The following is a 16,941-nucleotide window of genomic DNA, read 5'->3' on the forward strand; positions in this document are numbered from 1 at the left end:
CGAGCAAGAACTATTGTCACTAACTTCTACAGCAAAGATTACTCTCTCGCCTAGTAATGTTACTTTAAATAACATCAAAGCAAAACTTCAGTTCGCATTTAACCACCCATTCAGACCGAGTCAAAAAAGGTTAAAGATAAGTAAAACCGTATTCAAACCACGAACGTTGTCGTCCCCCTGTGGCCACATACCGTAACTACAACAGTGTATAACGCTAGACGCAATAACATACAAGTAATACTCCCGGTTAAACCTTTAAAAGTAAAACGTTATAAAACTAGACACATTTACATACAAGCAATACTTCCGGTAGAGAACAAATAAAGTTAAACGCATTCACCTCACCTGCAACGCCAAAATACACCTGTAGTTCTCTATTTAGTGTCTAAAGCAACTGCTGCCACTCCTGCGCGCGCGTGTGTGTGTGAGATAGAGAGTTTGTAAACCTGCATTTAATGCAATTTGTGTTCTTTGGACAATGCGCATCAAATGCCTTGAGCATTCTGACTATAGGAAGGATCATTAAAAAATAAGAATAAAAAAATGTAATAAAAATAAAAGATGTAGAAATGTATACAATTAAAATGTACTCATTTGAAAAAAAAAATCCACTCAGAACCCACATATGCTGTCTCTGTGTATTGTATAATAAACCATGTTTATAATGCTTATTGTGACCAATGCACCTGTTTATATCAACAAGTGAGGGGAACTTGTTTCTGTAAATATAAGACATACATCTCCTTATAATTACGCCTCCTGTGGCCACAATGAATTACTACGCCTACGGACATTTATGGAGTCAGTCCAGAACGTGAGAGCAGGCGCCCTCCTGTGGCCATCAATCATTACTACAACCACACTGGCCGCTAGGCGTAATTACGTTCAAGCAATATTTTTGGTTAAAAAAAGTGTTGGTTGTGTTACTAAATTCGCGTTGTAAAAATGTATATACCATCTCAAATGATTAATGTACTAAACCAGTTAATATATGTGATGAAAGCGGACAAAACAATACCTGTATTTGGACAGAGCACACGTTAAAAACCTTGTATTATTAGGAGTAGGCTACATTTTGTTAGCTTCACTAGCATAAGCTAACGGTGTGCAGGTATTAAGCAGTTGGCTAGTAATCAGGTTTAGTCGAGCAAGAACTATTGTCACTAACTTCTACAGCAAAGATTACTCTCTCGCCTAGTAATGTTACTTTAAATAACATCAAAGCAAAACTTCAGTTCGCATTTAACCACCCATTCAGACCGAGTCAAAAAAGGTTAAAGATAAGTAAAACCGTATTCAAACCACGAACGTTGTCGTCCCCCTGTGGCCACATACCGTAACTACAACAGTGTATAACGCTAGACGCAATAACATACAAGTAATACTCCCGGTTAAACCTTTAAAAGTAAAACGTTATAAAACTAGACACATTTACATACAAGCAATACTTCCGGTAGAGAACAAATAAAGTTAAACGCATTCACCTCACCTGCAACGCCAAAATACACCTGTAGTTCTCTATTTAGTGTCTAAAGCAACTGCTGCCACTCCTGCGCGCGCGTGTGTGTGTGAGATAGAGAGTTTGTAAACCTGCATTTAATGCAATTTGTGTTCTTTGGACAATGCGCATCAAATGCCTTGAGCATTCTGACTATAGGAAGGATCATTAAAAAATAAGAATAAAAAAATGTAATAAAAATAAAAGATGTAGAAATGTATACAATTAAAATGTACTCATTTGAAAAAAAAAATCCACTCAGAACCCACATATGCTGTCTCTGTGTATTGTATAATAAACCATGTTTATAATGCTTATTGTGACCAATGCACCTGTTTATATCAACAAGTGAGGGGAACTTGTTTCTGTAAATATAAGACATTGGCCGTGTCTGAACTGCCATACTAATGTCCTACTCATACTCATTTTGACTTCAATTTGAGTATGTGACGGTTGGGTATGCGAGTTTGGGTATGTGAGAAATTCCCGGATGAGTACTAACTTCCGGGAAGATTTTGGGTATGAATCGATTGTATACTTTTCCTACTCAACCGCCCCATAATGCACTGGGTCAATTCTACCCGCCCAGGAAAATGAAATATTTTCGAGCAAGTTGCTAGGCAACAACATTGTTTGGGGTTCCGCGATCTGACAACTGTACGTGCAGTCATTCATAAACTCTTACAATAGATAAGAGATGAAGATAAATACCTAACAACATTAGAGTCACTAAGTGAAATGAGTGTTGTGAGTCTGATAGTGGAGAGAAATTAGAACAGATCGCTGTTCCACACACCGCGGTTCGTCCAGCTCAACTCACAGACAGCTGAGTGCTGATGAGCCGGACAGAGAGCGTCGGAGGGATCCTCCGCCTCAAAACATCATTATTATAAAACAAGAGGTCTAAAACACAGATGATGAACACAGGACTGTAAAAATCTAGTTCAATATCTAACCTGTAGAGGGCGGTTATAAGCTTAACAGTGTCTAAACTGCCTGAATCTTATAAGAAGAAGAAGAAATTCTTCATTGCTTGAGTATACTTCAACTGAGAACGTTTAGACGCAGCTCGCATACACAATCGATCTTTGAGTAGAGAGTATGCATGAGTATGTAGGATGTAGGACGCTAGTATGGCAGTTCAGACACGGCCATACATCTCCTTATAATTACGCCTCCTGTGGCCACAATGAATTACTACGCCTACGGACATTTATGGAGTCAGTCCAGAACGTGAGAGCAGGCGCCCTCCTGTGGCCATCAATCATTACTACAACCACACTGGCCGCTAGGCGTAATTACGTTCAAGCAATATTTTTGGTTAAAAAAAGTGTTGGTTGTGTTACTAAATTCGCGTTGTAAAAATGTATATACCATCTCAAATGATTAATGTACTAAACCAGTTAATATATGTGATGAAAGCGGACAAAACAATACCTGTATTTGGACAGAGCACACGTTAAAAACCTTGTATTATTAGGAGTAGGCTACATTTTGTTAGCTTCACTAGCATAAGCTAACGGTTTGTAACAGTTTGTATTAAGCAGTTGGCTTGTAATCAGGTTTAGTCGAGCAAGAACTATTGTCACTAACTTCTACATAAACAAAGATTACTCTCTTGTAGTAACGTTACTTTAAATAACACCCATAATGTTCGAGTCAAAAAAGTAAATGACAAGTTAAATCGATATGCTATTCAAAGTACGGACGTTGTCGCCCCCCTGTGGCCACATACCGTAACTATGGCATAAAGCTAGACGCAATCACATACAAGTAATACTCCCGGTTAAACCTTTCAAAATAAAACGTTATAAAACTAGACACCTTTACGTACAAGCAATACTTCCGGTAGAGAAAAAAATAAAGTTAAATGCATTCACCTGCAAACGCCAAGATACACCTGTAGTTCTCTATTTAGTGACTAAAGCAACTGCTGCCACTCCTGCGTGTGTGTGTGTGTGTGTGTGTGTGTGTGTGTGTGTCTGTGTGTGAGCCAGAACGTTTCCTCTTTAACTTTTATCATGCATATTGTTTATCAAATCAATTGAGATTTTAATTGATTCTAGGAGCAAAATGTAGCCTATTATAATTTCTCCAACCAAAAGTAGGTACCTACATGAATACCAAGTGGAAGTTTGAGCATTTAACATGTAGGAAATAATTGGATGTATGCTGTGCCTTTAATAACCACTTCCACATGTAGAATAAATCCTCCCTTCTAATGAGCCAGCTGACTGAAACCCCTCTTTATCAACATGCCTTTCTCCCGTCTGCGTTAAAGAGATTAGAATCTAGCGGATTATAAATACAGTCACGGGATTATCTGCTTTTTACACAGTGGCCTAAATCTGCCAGGTCATCAAACGACACTGTATGACTCAGAGGCAATGTCAGAGCCAATTAAGATTAATACTTATTGTTACGTAACACAATTATACATCCCACATACGTATGTGGGATGCACTTGCATTATATGTCTAGATGATTTACACGTCTCGCTTTATTTACAAAATACACAAATTCATATTTATTATGCTGGCAACTAACTTTCATTTTAATATTGATGAATCTCTTGGTTATTTTATTAACTATTGGAGTAAACATTTTGGACTCTCAACATCAAATCCTCACTTTTGTCTGATTCTTGAATATTGAAAAATTACTTTTTTCCCCGACCATTGATTTACCAATCCATTCTGCTCTATTACATTATACGGGTCAGTCATTAAAGTCCGTCTGCCATGTTGAACTAGTGAGAGTCCTGGCAAACAAAGGTGAAGACATGCGCAGCCTACATGCCAAGATATGATGTCATTTACTCCAATTTTGGCACATGGCCCAGTCACAAAAGAAAATGTTTTTCCTTATAGTAGGCCTATTAATAATAATTATGACACCTGCTGCAATCATCACCAGTTGTCCAAACAGTTTAGGCAGTAAAGGTATTGTGTTTTTAAAACCGTAAAAGCCTGTTGATTATTTTGTTGTGTACGCGGGTGCTGCAGCTATGTAGGTCACTGTGCTTCAGACGGTCAAGTGACGGTCACGTTCAGAACCCTCTACTGCCCTCTTGTGGACAAAAGCGCACACTGCAGCTTGTTGCATTAATGATTTTAATGTGGATTTGAAGTGTTATTTAGTGAGCTTTATTGGTGTTAGATGTAGATAACTGGTTCCCATGTTTATGCTAAGCTAAGTTAAAGAGCAGCTGGGTTGACTGTAGCTTCATATTTAGCATACAGACATACTATTAATGTTCCAACTTTTGGAAATAATAGAAAATAATCCAAAATATCAAATCATTCATTTTAATTATGGATTCATCACCATCAACACTTTGTAAGACGCTTTACTTTTTATTTATGAATTTAATGGTTATAATTTCTGTAAATATTATCTCCAAACATTCTATAGGTTTCAAAGGGTTCTCTATGCTGCGACTGATAAATATTGTAAAGAAGTAATTTTTTTTTAACCCAAACATATATGTATAAAGTGTTGGGTCTTATCAGATACCAGCTGATCCCAACATTGTTTGGACCTTGATTCGACTGTTGTTGCCTTGAATACAGGCCAGAATCACCCATAAATGTCCAGACATGTGTAATGCTATAATGGTATTATGGTAACTCCTCCTAATAATACAAAACTCGACAAATTCCCCCAAAATACAACCAAAAGCTAAGGACATGCCCTTATTGTTAAAGTTTCCTCCTATTAGCCCCTTATCACTCTGCCTCCGACTGGATCATTTGACAGACTGACTCACATTATCTATTGCAAGTAAACACTACACAGCGATTCAGAAGAAATAGGCAAAGCATTGGCTAACTCTTTTCATCACGTCATTTATTTACAAAAAAACTGAAAATCAAAACATGGTTACAGTGAAAAAATGACTCAAGACGTAAAACAGAGCGTCAACCAGAGAAAATACATGTCCATCGTCCTCATGTAGTACGAGTCACAGAAGCATCGTTTATTTATAGTTTATTTAAAAAAAGGGGACAACATGTGTTTACTGTTGGGACAGATGGTTGGTGTTGCAATCTGCATCCTGTAAAAAGTTCAAATCTGAGTGTGTCTCTGCATGTTGCATTTCCTGCTGTTGTGCGTCACTCTCTCGCAGCGCTTCTGCTCTAGAACTTGAACTCTTTGTATTTCTTGGCGCCGCCGCGTGTGTCCTGCGGCTGGGCCTTCCTCTTTTTTTGCTGTGTGGATGACAAAGATAGAAATAATCAGGCTATTATTATTTAAATGCCAACATAAATAGATATACCAGAGTAACGTTGTTTTCCTACGTGAGCAAAGGTCAGTTTATCATGAGGATTCAAAAATGATCAAGTGTTAAATGCGTCATGCGTTAGCTGGTCATCTGTTATTGACATCTGTCATCATGTTTATTTAATCCCAATCGTTACCGTGCATTTCAGATAATAAAAGTTAGAAATAACAAAAACATTTGAAAGTGATAGAAGCCCAAGTAATAAGTTATAAGGGAAATATTGCATAAAGTTGCACAGCCTATTTTAATGCAACTAAATTCAAACAATTTTCTAAGAAGAATCATAATGGCTGTTTCCTACAGTAAGAACCAATTGTTTCGTTGCTTTAAAACCATACTTCACTGCAGACTCTATTTTTTTGTTTACACCTGCATTTGCCAAAAGTTCTAGCAACTTCACATGCTTCTCTTATAGTTAGATTTTTAAGGGATATATTGTAATTTTGGTTAAACAAAATATATCTATATAAATATATGTCTTCTTTCATACATTTCTATTAGTGCTGTCAAACGATTAAAATATTTAATCAAGATTAATCGCATTAATGTCATAGTTAACTCGCGATTAATCGCACATTTTAATCTATTCTAGCCTAAATTTACCTTGATTTCTTTTTGTCCCATTATGTTTTCTCATTTTAATGTTCACACCCATTCTCTACACCCTTGTAATTCAGTGTATTTCTTCTTAAATATCATAATTTTCAATTCAGTGCAAATAGACAACAATGTAGATCCCACCCACCCATAGAACAGCATACACAAACATAATTGGAACTTCCTTTTTTTATTTAAAAACTAAACCATAAAACAACATAGGCTAGCCTATATAAAATAAATTAGTATTAAGGCTAAATTAAACTGGTTGCTGCCTAAATGTTTTGGGAGTCGTTCATCCACGACTTATTTCAGACTGTTTATGGAGTGGACACACCATACACTTGTGTGATAGTGGTTGGTATACCGCTGCTGCAGCCGAGGCTTCAGTCACCCTTGATAGCGAAAATTGAAGTGAAAATGAATGACTGGCGGCTGCCACTAATGTTAATGGAGGTTTTGGTGGGGGCGCAGGGTTATAAGTAGGACTTTTGCAAATGACAAGCTTTCTTTTCTGTTCTTTTTCCGCGTAGTCCCCGAGTCACACACGGAAGACTAGTGAAGGTCGCACAGCTGAGCTAGGAAGTGCTAGGTTCCGGTTTCTGCTTCAAAATAAAAGACAAAATTGACTTAACGTTTCGCCGTTTTGCCAGTTAAATGATTTTAATGTGAAGTTACGCTGTAGGATATGTTCCGGTTGACTTAACAGTAACTCAATGGCGAGCAATATGAATAGTTTGTGGTGTTTCAGTTGTTCTAATATTACTAGTTGATGCAACAGCATGTGAAAAAAACACAACGTTTGCTAGGCCATAAAGAGCGTTAATTAAAAATTAACGCCGTTAAAATGGGTTTGCGTTAACGCCGTTAATAACGCGTTAAACTGACAGCACTAATTTCTATCCATTTCAAAATGTTAGCTGCAACTGCTCTTAAATCAAACCTTTCTGTTTCAGAGAAATACCAATCAGACTTCAGAAAAGGCTTTATGTGTCAAGTGTATCTGCTGTCTGTATTAAAATAAATAAAAACATGTATTTGTGTAATAACTAAAAGACAAGTATGTGTGTGGTGTACCTTCTGTTTGGCTGCGTGCTCTGCCACCATGTCACTGAAGTCTTCCTTCTCCACCTGCGCCTGCTGCTCTCTGACGTGCTCCTCGTACTTCTGTGTCATGGCCATGGGGTCCAGCTCCAGCTCCTCAGGGGCCAGGGCCACCTCCACGCCCTGGGACTCCTGCCCTCCGCCCGCCTTACGGGCCGCCATCGCCTGGGGGGAAAACACTCACTTTTAATACCTTAGCACTTCTTTTTTAGATTTCTTTATCCAAAAAAGGGGCAGCGCACATTCATCAACATGAGCACCAGAGTCCATCATGTAAATGTACCAGATTTATTGTATTGGAGCTTCTCAAACTAAACGTCAACCCGCCAAAAGGGACTAACGATGTAAATAAGCCACCAGCTATAATCTCGCATATTTACATAAATGTACGTCAATATGCACTGGTCTATTACACAGACAGACAGACAGACAGACAGACAGACAGACAGACAGACAGACAGACAGACAGAGAGAGAGAGAGAGAGAGAGAGAGAGATATCTTACCCCCGATACGTCGTAGATGTGTGTTGAGCCCATCATGGCGGCTCCTACAGGCCCAGTTCTTCTCTCTGGCAGCACCGTGAACAGCTGAGGCGTGTCATTTCTATAATACAACACACCAATAAAAGTGTTTTAGCGCATAGAAGTCATAATGCATTCGCTTTCCAAAATGAAACAGAACAATATCTCTAAATGGAAAGATTAATGTGGCTGCAATTAATTGTCACTTTAAACTTTGCTATTAGCCGTTAACCCATAGAGAACAATGTTTTTTTAACCATAGTACAAAATGAATGGCATCTGTCTCAATAACTCTTATAAAAGACATATTGTTGTTGTAAAGACATTTTTCCAGACAAAATCCTGGGCAGTGAACGTTTAAGTGTAAGTCACAGTTCAGTTTTTTATTGACATATTATCTTTTTTTTTAAATAATTATAAAAAGATGTGTAAATGCTGTATAAATGCGTTTTTCTAAATTCTTTCAGTAAACCCATGCACTGAAAATGAAATGTCAGATGCTCCCTCAACAGGGAGTAAATGGTGATATTTAAACAGCATAGTTGCCGTGGCGAGACTCACCCGTCCATGGCCTCCTCGATCTTCTTTTTCCTCAGCTCGATCAGCTCGGGCGTCTCCATGCCGGCGGGGACGGACGTGAATCCTCCGGGAGTGATCAGACCACTGCAACACACACAAACACATACAGTGAATTATGAGTTTACATATGCATAATCAAGAACATTAATGCATATTTTTGAGCTTATCTGAAAATCAAGCACAAGGAGCTTTCGGAGTGATGCCAAACATACAGTCAGAAATGTCCTCACATATCTATGAATACATGTTTTGTTATTGGACGAAAGTAAAAACTTAAACAACTTCCAGGTAAGGAAATGGGACTGTTTTCATCCAGATTCATGCATTGGTATTTTATAACATCTTGATTAAAGCGTTGACCAATCATTTGCATGTGTCACTCACCCGTCTGCTGGTGTGAAGAATCCTGTTTCGTCTGGTTTCTCCTCGTCGCTCTCTTCCTCCTCCTCTTCCTCTGACGACTCTTCGTCCGAAGGCTCCAGTTCTCCCCACGGCGCGTGATCCACCTCCTCCTCCTCCGCTTTGGCCTGGCCATGAAGAAAAGACATAAGGGTTCATTAAACAGGCAAATAAATACTCTAGTCTACGATTTTTACAGTTTTAGCAAAGAGCCTACAAGAACCTAGATTTGTGTGTGTGTGTGTAAAAGCTGATTACCTGGAAGTCGGCAGCGTTGGTCCCAAACACATCTCCGTAGAGAGGTTTGCCCATTTCATCTACTGGCGGTTTCCCCCAGCCTCCGGCGTGATAACCAAACGTACAGTTCTAACAGACAAACACAAAGACAGGAAAAATCAATCACACTGACAAATTCATGGATCATCTTTGCAGTGTTGAATAAGATTGAGAAAACTTTTCAAGAGGAATAATATAAATTGGATTGTTATAGTATGGGGGAAGAAGGGAGTTGTCTTACGTCTGGGATGGGGGAGTTGAGTCCGGGGATCTTCAGGTTGGGGTAGGAGGGCGGGGGTCCGTACCTCTGCATAGCAATCAACCAGGGAGGAGGAACCTTGTGGGCGTTCTGTGGAAGAGAAACCGACAATATAAGCTCACTGACACACAAGAGGTTTTATAAAAAGATATATGCTAGATGGCTCTTTGAAAAGGGTGGCAAGGCCAAAGCTATAACAAATGTTTTCATATTGTGAGAGAAATTGACCATAAGTTCAATGTTTTGCATACATATTTAGTTTTTCTATTCCGTAAATTGACAAAGAATCATAATGTTAGTGGCTCTTACGGGTCCGACTGGCATGCCCAGAGCGATGCGCAGCTCGTCAGACAGATCACCAGGCTTCTTCTCTTTCAGACGGGTTTCAAACTCTTTTCCCTGTAGAGACACAAAACAAACACAAGTTCAAATGATGGGACCCATTTTAAAGCAGCTTAGAGCACCTACAGCAAAGGAATAATAACAAAAGGAAATAATACAAATTTGATTATTTCCACAGGATATGAAAAATGCTCGTACCTCGTAGTAAAGGTCTCCGTGGATGGTGAGTTTGGGTTTGATCTGCCACTTGAAGAAGGCGTCGTGGAGCTTCTGGTAGTCGATGTCGATCTTGCCCATCTTGGGACGAACCTTCTCCCTCATTTTGGTCTTCATGGTTTTGGCGTCTTCCTGTAAATGGAAAAATTAAAAAGAATATTTGAATTTCAGCGTCCGTTCTTATTAAGAATAGAAAAAGTTTAAAAATATTTATGTTCTGGATGTAAACTGTCCCCAGATATTAAAAAGGTCTAAACTGCTCTAGCTGTCATATGTATATGTTTTGGCACTGTCTATCAAAATATATATAATTTTTGTTCAGTTACTCAAGGGAACCTATTGACTACATTTATTTTATATTATTTAAATGTATACATTTGTTTGAATCTGTATTTTATTTCATGCATTATTTTTTTTTGTCTTGTCCCCATTAGGTTGTGTTCTATGTCTATCATTTGCCTGTATTAATAAAATAAAATAAAAAGTTGAAACCAGCGGCTCAAAAATGTACAAACGTCCTTATGGGAAGCCAACCCACCTTCTCCTGCAGCGCCTCCCTCATCTCCTGGATGCCTGTCTTCTTGATGAAGTCGGGCAGTTCAAAGGGCGGCTTCTCGATACCTCTCTTGCCCTGGAGATACTTCCTCTTGAAGCACCAGTGTCGGGGCACCGGCACCGTGTTCCTGGTGGCCTTCAGGTGCACCAGCAGCTTGGGCTCCTGGGCCGTCACATCGTGCATCTCCACCACGTCTGGACGGGCCACCAGCTAGAGTTAAGAGAGCACGCAGAGAAATGAGACCAAATGCTATAGACTTTACTGAATTAAAAACGTCCAAAATGTCACATGTTAACGTTAATGCATTTCTGAGCACAGTAACGTTATCAGAGTGTATCATTTGTAGCAGTTATCATCTCTAAATAGTGTTGTTTTTTAGGAGAAATAAATTAATGTGCGTCTTCAAATCACTTTGAATTTTTACAAAAAGTTTATGGATTACTTAGTGTAGTACTAATCATCTTTGTGGACCACAACAACAGGATACAATTATAATTATCAAATGTTGAACTGTTGTAGTTTACCTGTTTGAGTTCAGCCACAGTCAGTCGGTTCATTCTCCTCATCTTCTTCTTTGAGAGTTTAGAGAGGTCCGGTTTGATTTCCTGAAAATGTTTTGAAAAATAAAATCAGATATTTTACACATATAAGAGCAGAATCTGGTACTTTCTGTTCCGGTCTCTTACATTTATCTCTTTACGGACATTTTGACTATTTGCAAGTCGGTTAAATAAAAAGGTAAAGTAAAAAAAATCATACATCGTCACTATCGTCGCTGTCTCTCATGCGGTCGTCCGCAAATCCCGTTTTCCTCAGCACGGCCGCTTTCTCCGGCTCCTTCTCCGGCTCTTTCTCCTTCTCTTTCTTCACATCGTCGGTCAGCTGAGAAAAGAATGAATGAAATTACTGCATTATAGAAAAACAAAATGCCATAATACAGCTGAAAGCAACACATAACATTTGACCCATCTTATCTGCGGCGGTACAAATGAAAACTACTATTCCATGCTCTGTATTCACCTTGAACGCCTCAAAGATCCTCTTGAAGAAGATGTAGTTCGGGTCGTAGATCTCGGGCTCTTCTGTGACGTACTCGATCTCCACCTCTGGCTCTTTCTCCTTGTCCTTCAATTCAGTTTATTTAGGAAGGGGACAGTGCAAATCAATAAAATGCATGATTATACATGGGTTAAAAATACCAGAATAATTCGCATTGCTACTTTTCATCTTTAGTCCCCTGGCCTCAATGTTTAAAAGGCTTTTGAAAATACCTTGCTCTTGTCTTTGTCTTTATCGCCACCCTCCTCTTCATCATCATCATCATCGTCATCTTTCTTCTTCTGCTCGGCCTGCTCCTTCTTCTCCTGTGCGCGCTTCTGCTTGCTCTTCTTCTTGCGGTTTCGCCGCCTGCGGTTTTTCTGAAAGGAAAAAGATGGTTGAATTAAGCTAAAATTGTTCAATTATAACAATATTATCATATCAATAGAAAGATGGTGAGAAAAGTCTTACATCTTTCTTAGAGATCTGGCTGTCGTCCTCTTCTGTCTCAGACATGACTGGTGCAGAGGAGTTGGCCATGTCCTCGTCATCACCGTCCTCCTCTCCTGGAAGCAAGAGAAGACCGATCACATTAGAAATATTACACTAAAACATTGAGTAAAAGTAATTCATATTCCTCCACAATGCAAGCTTCTTTTCAATGTGTTGAATTGAAAAGCTGTATCTGCACTGACCTGTGGGGTCGGTGAGCTGCTCCTGTCTGATCTCCTTCAGCTGCAGGATCTTCTCCAGAGCTTGAGGGATCTTCGGCCCGCTGACGCTCACCTCCTCGCTCTGCCACACCTGCAATGGAGGCAAGACAAGAAATGTAGCACAACTTGGTCTGAGTCTCCCATCGTCAATATATGAGAGATCTAAGTCCCTGAACAATAGCGCGCCAGGCCAAATCAAGAGGAAAAAAACTACTGGTCCTAAAAAACAAAGCATTTTTCCAGAGGCTTAGCCTTTAACGTATCATTAAAAGTTTAATCTTTCAACAACAACAAAAACATACATTAAATCAATGAATTAGTTTTAAATACAGAGCCTGTGTTATGGAAGAAATGTTTTGAAAAGAGAAATCATCTGCCTACCTCTCTGTTGTCTTCTCCTGGAGGAGGGGGGACTCTCTGTTTCTGGGTCGGCATCATACTGACACCGGGAGGCAGCGGCCCGCGTGGATCCATACCTGCAACATGACATTTTGAAATAGATAAAAGTTTGTTATTATTAGAATATGAATATTTAACACCAAACATGTGCTATAAAAAGAGAGTACAGATGAAACCGCTGTCATTTCTAAACTCCATCTATTCTTAGAAAAGTAACTCTTTCTTGAGGCTAAGGCATAATAAATATGTTACAAAAACATTGTATTACTTGAGAAGTAATGTGCAGTGGAAATAATAAATGTGAATATAATAACTGCATGACCACCATACCTCTCATTGGAGGCATGCCTCTGGAGCCCGGACCCTGATGCATGGAAACCATCTCGTGCTGACGCTCGTGTTCCATCATTGCCTGATATGTGAACACAGGAGGTGGGAGGTAAATAACAACAATGATAAAGAAAAGGAGTGGAATCAAAGTTGCAAGAAGGAGAAAAGAAAAAAATATGCCCTCAGTGTTATGAGGGAAAAAAATAATAAATAAAAAATAAATTGGAAATATAAAAAATATATTTTGCTGTAATGATTTTAGTGACAGAAGTAAGTCAAACACAATATGAAAATATCCTAGGTAGGGATGGATATCTTATTTCTACCAAAAAGTCATTTTTAGCATCCAATTATGGAGAGTAGTAGCAATTACAGTGCATGCAAACTACATACTTTTTTTGATCATCTGTAGTATGTGGACCTCACCTGTTGTTTGGCCCTCTCCTCCTGCTGTAGCACCATGGCGGCTCTCTGCTGAACCATCTTCAGCTGGTCGTCCTGGGACAGGCCGGGCGGGGGCAGGCCCGGGGGCTCCATGCCCATGTGTATGCCGGGGGGAGGGGGCCCGCCAGACATCATGCTCATAGAATGCATCATACCCATACCTGGAGGCATGGGGGGCATAGGCATAGGGGGCATGGGAGGCATTCCCCCCATCTGGAGAAATAAGCCATTGTTATTCTTTTAGTCAGAAAAACATTACATTTATTGACACTTAAAAATAGCCTGTATAGATGTCTAATGAGAGAAACATAAGCTGCTTATCTTAGTATGATTACATATAGTCAGGGACGTTGGAAGTATGGGTGCGGGGGGTGCGGCCGCACCCCCCCCTCACCACCGCTTCGCCCCCCCTACACTTTGCCCTGTGCTCCCGCGATCTCATAGCCTATGTCCTCTTTCCCATTTCCTGCTCCCTCACATCAACTTGACAGAGCATAAATATATACCCTACAGTATAATATATATAGCTTATAGGCTATATACTATATAGGCTAGATTACATTTATATGCCCGTCGCATTTCTTCACCGTGCCCAGAACGAGATTACGGTTGTGCCCCGCCTTCCCATGCGCACTTCGGTAGAGTCAGAGTGCTGAGGGGCGCGAACTAATGAACATTAGGTTATCATTAAAAATCCAGTCTGCTAAGCGCCCTACCACAGGGGGGAGAGGGAGAGAGATGCGCTGACAGGATGCAACGTTCACCTGCGCACCTGCTCCTCCAAGGCGTGTGCCGGTATCGTGCCAAGTAACCGCTGATAAGAAGTGTGTCCCCGCCGGCCGGTGATCGCGCATGCATCAAGTAAAGGCGAACATATTAACACTTCATAAGGTCGTAAAAAAGTCGGATCGTCTTATATTCGGGGTCTAGTATTCGGCGTCCAGTAATGGACTGCCCGTTACCAGAGCGGTCATTCAGCTTCAGGTTCTGTGTCCAAGTTGTGTTTATTTTATTTTTTCGGGTGGAACCAACACTGGCTGTGCTCTCAGAAGCGGCCGGGGCATGCGTGTGTGCAATGGGAGAGAGAACGCTTTGCGTGGAGAGAAAAAATAGGCACGGGAAATCGCCAATGCATAGCCTCGAGTCATTATGTTGCGAGTCAACGTATCAGAGGCAGGAATCGGCTGTGCAATGGACTTTTACTGTGAGTTGCACTGCTGAGGAGAGATTGCCAATGGCGCTGTCCTTTTACCCACCACCAGGGCCGCCAAAATGTTTAGATATCATTTGCTTCAACGCCCTTATGATAATAAGAATGAGAGGCTTCATTAAAACGCTGTCCATGCGCTGTCTATGCGGTCGTTGTGATTGTAACTTTGTCGGCTGTAAACTGAAACTACCGGAGATCGCGGAAGCCTTCCCCTCGACAACGTGACGTGCACTGCCCCGGTTATCATTCACCGATCACAGCGGGGCACAAGAATACAAATGTATGCAGAAAAGGAACAAATTGGTGAATAAAAATTCACCAGAATGCAGGAAATTAAGCCTTTAATGCTCAAAAAATTTGGGGGGAGTACCCCCAGACCCCCACTTATAAAATGTCACAACCCAATGTTTAATCAAAACCTACGTCCTTCAAATTCACGATTTTCTTTTTTAAAAGGCTATAAGGATACTTTGGAAAATTCTTAAATGTTATTTGCTTTTATAGTTTGTTTTAATAGCTTAATTCTAATCAAATTATTTTAAATATAATTGGGCTATTTTATCATGGTTGTAGATTGCTAATTTTACCAGTACCCTACTGCTTTGTCTGATAGCGCTGCACCTCGGCCAAGTTACAGCACCCCCCCTAAGAAAGTAGTTCCAACGTCCCTGCATGTAGTCGGGATGTGGGTGGAAAACTATGACATTTCTGTCTCAAAACAAATCATACACAGAAACAACACTATATAAAAAAATAAATAATCAATTGAGATTGTAATGTTGTTAGCTATAAATATACACACTAACTGAAGGGCTTTACTTAAAATTAATAATGCATAATACATGAGAAAATACATATTAACTGTAATCATAAGATTTTTGCAGTCGATATGTGATTGATATTTACCTGCGAGCCCATCGGTTTGTCATCTTTAGGTTTGCTGAGGAGGATCCCAGTCTGCAGAAAGAAACATGCACACAGGAGTGAAGACTATTGTAGCAACTGTATACGAGACATTTATTGTGCATTGTTTCTTAAAATGCAATAAGCAGTTAGAGATCAGCAGTGGCCTCTGTTTACAACTATGTTTTTAGGATGTAGAAGCAACTAGCAAGGCACTACTGAAAGTAGTTTCAGTGCTACTGAAAACACTCAAGACATTCAACATCAATCAATAATACAAGTTATTAATGTTACACTTACCTGGATCATGTAGCCCTTCAGTCTGTCAACCAGCTCCTCTCTGGGACCTGAACAAAGAGGATACACGAAATGAACATAGGAAAAGTAGGCTCTATTGTCATCAGTAGTCATGATGTATACCATTGCAATAACACTGGGTGTAAGCTTTGATTGGCTCACTAGTTCAACAGTCACTAAACTGCATAACCAGAGAAATTAGCAAACTATCGTTTACTCTGACAAGTGCTTACATAGCTGTTTATTGAAGTTAGCCGTCAAGCTGAAACAATGGGCAATATACCAACAGGGAAATATACATGTTAATGCTGCTTTCAACATACTGAATTGTTTATTTCTTTCATTTTAAGATACGTATTATTTATTTGAGTTATGCAAAACAGGCCTAGCTCTGGCTCATTGCAACGGAGGTGCTGCGTTTTGCTAGCTAGCGTTAGCAACCGACTAGCAACTGTTAGCTAAACACGGTCCTTTCTCCAGGACGCTCGCCCGTCTTTATCGTTCTTTTCTTACCCATTGTGGGCGCCCCCAGCTCCGCCAGCTTGCCCTGAAGCTCCGGGTGGCTCCATGTGTTTAACGCCGCAATAGCACTCCCTAAATCAGACGGAAGGGATTCGGTGCCCGGTGGTCCGTCGGATGCCATGTTGAATTTCTCTCAATGAAACAACGGCGGCAGGCGGAAGACACGCGAGAGGCGTAGAACGGGGCTGGCATAATGCACGACGGGAAATACTCCGCCGCAATGCCTGCTGGGACATGAAGTCAGAAAGGAGTACTGTACTACTATTAGCCTCCATAGACATTTATACATGTATGTTATATCTATGATTAGCCTCTAGATGTCAGCGTTTACTGGTTTCATCTTGCTTGACATCCCTGATCCCTATTATCATTCTTTATAAGTTGGTAAAATAAAAAAAAGTGTTTTACACAAAAATTCAATAATTTAAGTTTAGTAGAAGGTGATTTTTCTT

At 40.0% G+C, this 16,941-nt stretch overlaps 1 protein-coding gene across 1 annotated transcript; it reads right to left on the reverse strand.

Moving 5' to 3' along the window:
* Positions 1-5,336: 5,336 nt before the first annotated feature.
* sf3b2 (splicing factor 3b, subunit 2) lies at positions 5,337-16,614 on the reverse strand. The gene is made up of 22 exons (XM_080051595.1): positions 16,481-16,614; positions 15,971-16,017; positions 15,674-15,724; positions 13,540-13,770; positions 13,114-13,195; positions 12,766-12,860; positions 12,367-12,475; positions 12,143-12,237; positions 11,905-12,051; positions 11,654-11,758; positions 11,393-11,515; positions 11,158-11,238; positions 10,616-10,843; positions 10,060-10,209; positions 9,829-9,918; positions 9,502-9,609; positions 9,243-9,350; positions 8,970-9,112; positions 8,568-8,669; positions 7,989-8,088; positions 7,458-7,649; positions 5,337-5,709 (listed from the first exon to the last, which is right to left on the reverse strand). The coding sequence occupies exons 1-22, from the start codon at positions 16,608-16,610 to the stop codon at positions 5,638-5,640; spliced, it is 2,589 nt and encodes an 862-aa protein (XP_079907721.1). The 5' UTR covers positions 16,611-16,614; the 3' UTR covers positions 5,337-5,637.
* Between the last annotated feature and the right edge of the window lie 327 nt (positions 16,615-16,941).

The sequence above is a fragment of the Ammodytes marinus genome (assembly GCF_949987685.1).
Source record: "Ammodytes marinus genome assembly, chromosome: 23".
NCBI classification, from domain to species: Eukaryota; Metazoa; Chordata; class Actinopteri; order Uranoscopiformes; family Ammodytidae; genus Ammodytes; species Ammodytes marinus.

Coding starts and splice junctions, on each gene's coding strand:
- sf3b2 (XM_080051595.1), bottom strand. CDS start 16,610: ATGGCATCCGACGGACCACCGGGCACCGAATCCCTTCCGTCTGATTTA. Junction 13,196..13,539: donor AGGAGAGGGCCAAACAACAG/GTGAGGTCCACA, acceptor TTCACATATCAG/GCAATGATGGAACACGAGCG. Junction 9,610..9,828: donor TGGGCATGCCAGTCGGACCC/GTAAGAGCCACT, acceptor TCTCTTCCACAG/AACGCCCACAAGGTTCCTCC.